The sequence below is a fragment of the Rhinoderma darwinii genome, chromosome 4 (genome assembly GCF_050947455.1).
Source record: "Rhinoderma darwinii isolate aRhiDar2 chromosome 4, aRhiDar2.hap1, whole genome shotgun sequence".
NCBI lineage: Eukaryota > Metazoa > Chordata > Amphibia > Anura > Rhinodermatidae > Rhinoderma > Rhinoderma darwinii.
Genome location: NC_134690.1, coordinates 340,756,429 through 340,765,032, shown reverse-complemented (window position 1 = coordinate 340,765,032; position 8,604 = coordinate 340,756,429). Strand labels below are relative to the sequence as shown.

At 39.4% G+C, this 8,604-nt stretch overlaps 1 protein-coding gene across 1 annotated transcript; it reads right to left on the bottom strand.

The window, feature by feature from the left end:
• Positions 1-2,082: 2,082 nt before the first annotated feature.
• Positions 2,083-5,871, bottom strand: LOC142761269 (uncharacterized). Its single transcript, XM_075864451.1, has 3 exons — positions 5,717-5,871; positions 4,512-4,615; positions 2,083-2,791 (listed from the first exon to the last, which is right to left on the bottom strand). The coding sequence occupies exons 1-3, from the start codon at positions 5,814-5,816 to the stop codon at positions 2,270-2,272; spliced, it is 726 nt and encodes a 241-aa protein (XP_075720566.1). The 5' UTR covers positions 5,817-5,871; the 3' UTR covers positions 2,083-2,269.
• Between the last annotated feature and the right edge of the window lie 2,733 nt (positions 5,872-8,604).

Below are 8,604 nucleotides of genomic sequence, written 5' to 3'. Positions count from 1 at the left end.
GTAGTGCGCCCGCCATGTTCTGTTTTCAGTGCCACCGCTCATTAGTGCAGCGCTGGCCGCATCACATAATCCTGGCAGCGCGCACATGTCAGGACTCCGGAGCGGGGCCGTGACTGTATTACACAGCCGCAGCTCCGCTCTCATACATTCATGTATTACAATATTGAGCTGTGCGGCCGCACAGCTTAGTATCGAAATACATGAAATAACGGTATCGAACCGTTTGGGGGTGCACGGTATCGAAAACGTATCGAAGTTTTGATGCATCGTGCATCCCTACTCAAGTGCCATCCTCCCTCCATTATTATCTCCTTCCCACTCTAGCATCATTTCCCTCCCTACCCAATGCCATCTCCCTGCTCCATTATCATCTCCCTGCCCCCATTATCATCTCCCTGCCCCATTATCATCTCCCTGCCCCATTATCATCTCCCTGCCCCCATTATCATCTCCCTGCCCCCATTATCATCTCCCTGCCCCATTATCATCTCCCTGCCCCCATTATCATCTCCCTGCCCCATTATCATCTCCCTGCCCCCATTATCATCTCCCTGCCCCATTATCATCTCCCTGCCCCCATTATCATCTCCCTGCCCCCATTATCATCTCCCTGCCCCCATTATCATCTCCCTGCCCCCATTATCATCTAACTCTACCCCATCCCCATAGAAAGCAAAAATCTTCCCCACGTCTGTATTAGTTTACACTGCAGCATAGGATTGTATCACTATCAGCTCCATGACGGCTCTTTTCTCCTGTCCTGTGTAAACAGAGGGAGAAGACAGGTTTATTGTCACATGTTACACAGGACGGGAGATAAGAGCCGTAGAGCTGATACAATCCTATGCTGCGGTGTTAACATAATACAGACGTGGGTAAGATATTTACTTTCTATGGGGGCAGGAGGAGATTTTTTCAGGAGGCTCCGGGCAGCAGCAGCCGGACACAGACATAACTTAGTACTCACTGAAGGCGATGACTGCTTCTGCTGCTGGACGTATCCTCCGAGGCTGAGCTCATAACTCCCGCTGCTGTGATGTCTCCTCCCCACACGCTGACACGATGTTGTGGAGGAGGGGCGGGCACATCTCACTCTCCAGCGGGCCCTTACAGTTTTATTCTGATGTAAGGAACGGGCCCCTGCTTCGTGATGGGACCTGTTCCTTTCACCGAAATGAAATCGTAAGAGCCACACTGCCGTGAGTACAGGGTGGGCCATTTATATGGATACACCTAAATAAAATGGGAATGGTTGGTGATATTAACTTCCTGTTTGTGGCACATTAGTATATGGGAGGGGGGAAACTTTTCAAGCTGGGTGTTGACCATGGCGGCCATTTTGAAGTCGGCCATTTTGTATCCAACTTTAGTTTTTTCAATGGGAAGAGGGTCATGTGACACATCAAACTTATCTAGAATTTCACAAGAAAAATAATGGTGTGCTTGGTTTTAACGTTACTTTATTATTTCATTGAATCTTTTTAGAGTAAGCTCCCCGTAGTGTTGACTGAAGGCAAACAATATGACAATTTGTCAGGAAGTAGATCAAAGCTTGTTACTGGATCAGACAACAGGATCACCATCTCCTGGGCCAGATAAGCTTTATACAGGAATATTATAAACACAGCGGACTCCAGAGCTGGTATAAAAATATATAAATCTTATTTACAATATATACAATATGTACATTATATACAAAAATATAAAAATATATATATATAAATAAATATATAAAATAAATAAATTATAAAAAATAAATATATGAATAAATACATAACAAATAAATATAAAACTATTAAAAATACATGATAAAAAATAAATACATCAAAAAAATAAATATAAATAAATAATACAAATAAATATAGAACTATATAAGAAAATAAATAAAAAAATATTTCTGAATATATACATAAAAATAAATATAAATCAATGCTAAAAATAAATATATATCTATATAAAAAAATTTATATACAAATAAATACATAAAAATAAATGATAAAAATATATACCTATAAAAAATAACAAAATAAATACATAAAAATTAACTAAATAAATAATAAAATAAATATATAACTATGTAAAAAAATGATAAAAAAAATTAATATATATAGATAAAAATATCAAAAATAAATAAACAAAAAAATAAAATAAAGGCAGCAGGTGATGGCTGACTGGCGGCTGTTGACTGGCATTTTGTGGTGGCAGCTGATGATATTTGATGGTTACTGTTGGTATGTGATGGCTTCTGCTGGAAGTTGATAGCAGCTGATTACAAATGGTGTTGGCGGATGGCAGGTAGTGCTGGTTTTTGAAGGCTTATGATAGTTAATAGTTCAAACAAAGTAGTAGCTGATGATGGTACATTGTGGTTGGTTTGACGAAGTTGGTTCCTGGTGGTTGAAATTTGTGGCATCTGGTGGTAGTTCTTGGTGACTGGTGGAAATTGTTGGCATCTGATAGTTTTGGATGGTCGCCGGTTGCAATTGGTGGCATTTGGTGGTAGTTGGTGTTGAGTGGTGGTGATAATTGGTGGCATCTGGTAGTTTTTGATGGTGACAGGTTGCATTTGGTGGCATTTGGTGGTAGTTGGTGTTGAGTGGTGGTGATAATTGGTGGCATCTGGTAGCTTTTGATGGTGACCGGTTGCAATTGGTGGCATTTGGTGGTAGTTGATGTTGAGTGGTGGTGATAATTGGTGGCATCTGGTAGTTTTTGATTGTGATAGGTGGTGGTTTGTATGACTTAAGGTGACTTTGGATTTTCTCCCCTGATGTTCCGGGGAGGTCACCACCTGGAACAAGAAAACATATTACAGACAATTTACTTAAACCTTTATTCCCTGCAGATCTATATTGATGATTGTCTATCCTGACCCCTCTGATGTCGGCCATTGTTAACCTATGCAGCATAAGATGTCACTGTCTTATGTTTATCCAATCAGACACAACCTGTTATTAACCCCTTGATGCATTATCACGTACATGTACGTGATAAGCGTCACAGGGAAGTATGGAGCGTGCCCACAGGCTGAGCACGATCCATACTCAGCAGGTGTCCGCTGTGTATTAGGGTATGTTCACATGGCCAATTTTCAGCCATTTCTCGGGCTGTAAACGTCCGAAAAATAGCCGAAAAATCGGAAGCAGTACGCCTCCAAACATCTGTCCATTGATTTCAATGGGACAAACGGCGTTCTGTTCCGATGGGCTGTTTTTTTACACGGCCATTTTGGGTCGTTTTTCGAGCTGTTTTTCATTGACTCTATTGAAAACGGCTCCAAAAACGGCCGTAAAAAACGCTGCGAAAATCGTGAGTGGCTTAAAAAACGTCTGAAAATCAGGAGCTGTTTTCCCTTGAAAACAGCTCCGTATTTTCAGACGTTTTTTAGTTTGCGTGTGAACATACCCTTACAGCTCACACCCGGTACTAACGGGAAGGAATAGCGATCGCTCAAATGTTGCGCTGATCGCCCCCCCCCCCCCCCCACAATGCGATCGTTGGTTGTTATGGCAGCCGAGGTGCCTAATGAAGGCCTCCAGGACTGCCTTTTGTTTGCCACTGTTAACCCCTGCCTCTGGCACGGCTTAACAGAAGCCTGTACAAATGACAATTATACATTAGTATTGCAGTGTATTGTACCAGTGATCTCACAATCGCTGGTTCAAGTCCCTTGGGGGGACTAATGAAATGTGTAAAATAAAGTTATTTAGTAGTGAAAAAAAATAAAACTATTAAAAATTCAAAAAGAACTCCTTTTTCCATTTTTCTTCTAAGGTAATGTAAAAAATAAACAAAATTGGTATCGATGTGTCCGTAAAAGTCCGAACTGTTACATTATACCATTATTTTACTCGCACGGTGAATGCGGTAACAAACAAAAAATTTAAACCGCCAAAATCGCTGTTTTTAACTGTAACAAAAATGTAATAAAAAGTGATCAAAATGTCCTATGTTCAAAAAATAAGCCCTCACGCTACTCAATCCACGGAAAAACAAAAAAGTTATGACTCTCGGAATGTGATGAAACAAAAAGTTTAAAAAAAAAGTTATAAAATAAACCATATATAATATATATATAAATTTGATATCACCGTAATCGTATTGAGCTGCAGAATAACAAAAAAATGTTAGAAACAGCAGTTTTTTTTCTAATTTCAGCCCCCAAAGACAGTTTTTTCAATACATTATATGGTACTTTAAATGGTGCCATTAGAAATTGCAACTCCTCTCGCAAAAAAATAAGCCCTCACACCATTCTATTGAAGGAAAAATAAAAAAGTTATTGGTCTTGGAAGGCGGGAGTGAAAAAACGGAAATGAAAAATAAACAAATGACTCAGTCCTTAAGGGGTTAAAGAGACGTTCTCCTCCCATTGATATATACACTGAGCTGTTTGTGAATGTTTCCTGACTACATCCTCTCAAGTAATTGTCCAGGTGGGCTGTTACAGTGGGGTCGACATCTCCCCTCCCCCGCACAGAAGTGAAGACATTATTAGTGCTCTGTATCACCTCATCATTAATAGTGGCGTTTTGTCCTCTTCTCAGGGGGCAGCTCGCTGGTGGTACTTGCTGCTCTCCCTGGCTCTTTTTTCTCTCCTTTTTGGTTTTCAGGCCTGAAAAAGAAAATACCCTTATGTTCTATAGGAATAATAGCCAAGAAATAGGATTTCAGGACCTTGTTATGTTATAGTGTGAAATAGGGCTGGGCAATTAAACGAAAAAAATTCAGCGCAATTAATCGACGTCATCTTGCGAATTTCGGTTTTATCAATTATTTTTTCCTGGTTTAAACTGTATCTGCATCTTCAGGACGCAGAAACAGTCGAATCCAATGATAGAGCAGGGAGCCGAAAGGTTCCTATGCTCGTTCACTATGTATCGCAAGACACTAGGCAGTGATGTCATCGCGCCTATCTTGGCCGTGCCACACAGACCAGAGGAGTATAGGGGTCTCCTCTTCTCGTCTTTGGAACGGGCTTAAGTGAATATGTATATTATTATTTTATGAGACATTATACAGCGTGGAGGCAGTTATGGGGGCATTATACTATGTAGAGGCAGCTATGGGGGCATTATACTGTGTGGCGGGCAACTATTGGGGAATTATAATGTGTAGAGGCATTCTATGTCTAGCCCTGGCTCCCCGATCTCTGGATGTATGGCGGCTCTTTCTAAATAATACTTTAGCCTCCGTCTTCTCTTTATGAATTTTAGATTATAAGGATGAGCAGCTAATAGTGGAAAAAATGTAGAGTATTAGGAAAGTCTTCTCTACCCTAATAAGTGAGTTCTATATACTTTTCTATAACCACCTGGTAGTCCGTATTATCTGATAATCTGAGACATATTAAGTTCCACACAAAGGCACAGCTAAGGGTTCAACACATGGGGGCATTCCCCCACTCGTCTCCTGCTCCTCTCTGGCAGGTAGCGCGCGCCTCAGGTCCACGTCTTCTAGCAGATGTGCCTAGTGTGCCGTGCGCCTGCTAGATGCAGGGACAATTTTTTTTGTCGTAAAGCAACAACGAGACGGCGGTGGTAGTTACTAAGGGCGACAAGGCAGAACTATTTGTTGCAATTGGAAGGCAATTTGATTGCTATTCAGAGCCTTGGTGGGTGGGCATTACCATATAAAGGGCCCCAGGGTCACCGGCCCCCTGCCAGCTACGCTTTTGGTCCTATTCATACCTGATTAAAAAATGTTTTACACTTACGTTTTTTTTCCTTCTCCAATAAAAGGGTCAATAAACCATCGGATACAGGCTCCTGGTATCTGGCCCCCTTGTTAGGTCTGGCAGTTCTACGTCCGGTCATTATCGCGACTGGAGGTCTTTGGCTCCTCACTTCACAGTGACGTAAAAATGAAGTGATGCTATATTAAACTGTCACTATGTAAGTATATTGGTTACTGGCGGAATGTTTAGTTTCCATAGAGATAGAACTTTTAGAAAGTTACATCATAGAGACTGTTTGTAATGTCATCGCTTACTAGCCAGAACTACTTTCTGCAGGGATGTATTCTCTTATTTAACCCCTTCACGACCAGCCCACGTAGATTAACGGGCTGCCGTGCTGGGCTTTTCTCCTGCAGCCCGTTAATTCACGTGCTGTCAGAACAGAGTGTACAGCGCTCTCCCTGTGCTCTGAATCTCTCAGCACATGCTGCTACTAGCAGCCTAAGTGCTGAGAGAAGACATCAGGACCGGATTGGTGTCGGTCCTGATGACATGATCACCATGATAAATCTATCATGGTGATCACAGCAAAGTTTGTTGCAGCAACAAACTTTTGTGCTTTTTGTTACACTGTTTCTCCTCCCTCCCTGTCAGATTGTTCTGAGACAGTGGGGGAGAAGAAGCTGTGCCGAGCAGCTGCTGTGTGTCTCCTATAAAGACACACCAACTGTGAAAAACACACACAAATAACACCTCCACATAGTTTAGTGTAGGCAGCTAGTTATAGTTTAGGTAGATAGTACTCAGACTAGGACAATTAATTAGTTAATTAATAATCAATTAGGGCTTATAATGTGTGTGTATATATATATATATATATATATATATATATACACATACACACACATTATATATATATATATCTATATAATTTTATATAGATATATAGAGAGAGAGAGAGAGACAGATATATATCTGCCTCTCTATATATTTACATCTATAAAATGATATAGATATATATTTATATACTGTGTGTGTATGTATATATATATATATATATATATATATATATATACATACACGTCTATATTATATATATATATATATATATATATACAGACACACACGTAATATATATTATATATAGACATATATTTGAAATTTGTTAATACTAAAAATAGAAATTAGGGATGTTATATATCTATATCATCATATAGATATATACGTACATGTAATATATACGTATACACACATATACTTATATAAATCTCTTCATATATTTTACACGTCTGTAAATTCTAAATACATTGATTCATTGTTAGGCTGTGTTCACACGGAATTTTTTGCAGGAGGAAAATTCCTCCTGCAAAAACTGCTCCGGACGTTTTTTGCACAGTGGTTTGCCAAAAACTCGTCAAAACACCCGTCGAGGTGTTTTTTTTACCCTTCTGACTGATTGAAATGGGGTTTTGGAGGCGGAAACCGCCTCAAGATAGGTCATGTCGCTTCTTTTTACCGCGATGCGTTTTTTTTGCTCACGGTAAAAAAGCTCATCCAACTCCCATTGAAATCAATGGGAGACATTTTCGGGCGGTTTTTGACGAGTTTTGCGGAGCGGTTTCCGCGCCGAAAAACTTGTAAAAAAAACTCTGTGTGAACAGGGCCTTAGGGTTGTTCATAAATGTATTGATCAATGGATTAGTGGACTTTTTCTTTGTTACTTTTATTAAAACTGTTACAAAAAATAAGTTTAAAAAAAAATACGTAAAAAATGGCACGCAAGTTATATACCACTTAAGAGGTATTTGCTCTCTTGGATTCTGATAGTGAATGGGGTCACTTTTGGGGGGTTTCTGCTGTTTTGGTCCCTCGAGGGCGTTGCAAATGGGACATGGCACCGAAAACCATTATAGCAAAATTTGAGCTCCAAAACCCAAATGGCGCTCCTTCCCTTCTGAGGGCTGTAATGTGTTCAAATATAAGTTTATGACCACATATGGGGTATTGCCGTAATCAGGATAAATTTCTTTACAAATGTTGGGGTGCTTTTTCTCCTTTATTCCTTGCAAAAATTAAAAAATGTCTATGTTTCTTCAGAAGAAATGTCGATTTTCATTTTCACAGACTAACGCCAATAAATTCAGCAAAAAACCTGTGGGGTTAAAATGCTCACTATACAACTAGATAAATTCCTTGAGGGGTCTAGTTTCCAAAATGGGTTCACTTTTTGGGGGTTTCCATTGTTTAGGCGCCACAAGACCTCTTCAAACCAGACATGGAGCCTAAAATATATTGTAATAAAAAGGAGGCCTCAAAATCCACTAGGTGCTCCTTTGCTTCTGAGGCCGGTGTTTCAGTCCATTGGGACACTAGGGCCACATGTGGGATATTTCTAAAAACTGCAGAATCTGGGCAATAAATATTGAGTTGCGTTTCTCTGGTAAAACCTTCTGTGTTACAGAATTTTTTCTATTACAAATGAATTTCTGCAAAAAAAATTACATTTGTAAATTTCACCTCTACATTGCTTTAGTTCCTGTGAAATTTCTAAAGGGTTAAGAAACTTCCTGAATGCTGTTTTGAATACTTTGAGGGGTGAAGTTTTTAAAATGGGGTGAATTATGGGGAGTTTCTAATATATAAGGCCCTCAAAGCCACTTCAGAAGTGAACTGGTCCCTGAAAAAATAGGTTTTGGAAATTTCTTGAAAATGTGAGAAATTGCTGCTAAAGATCTAAGACTTGTAACGTCCTAGAAAAATAAAAGGATGTTCAAAAAATGATGCCAACATAAAGTAGACATATGGGGAATGTTAACTAGTAACTATTGTGTGCGGTATTAATATCTGTTTTGCAAGCAGATACATTCAAATTTAGAAAAATGCAATTTTTTGCAAATTTTCTGTAAATTTTGGTGTTTTTCACAAAT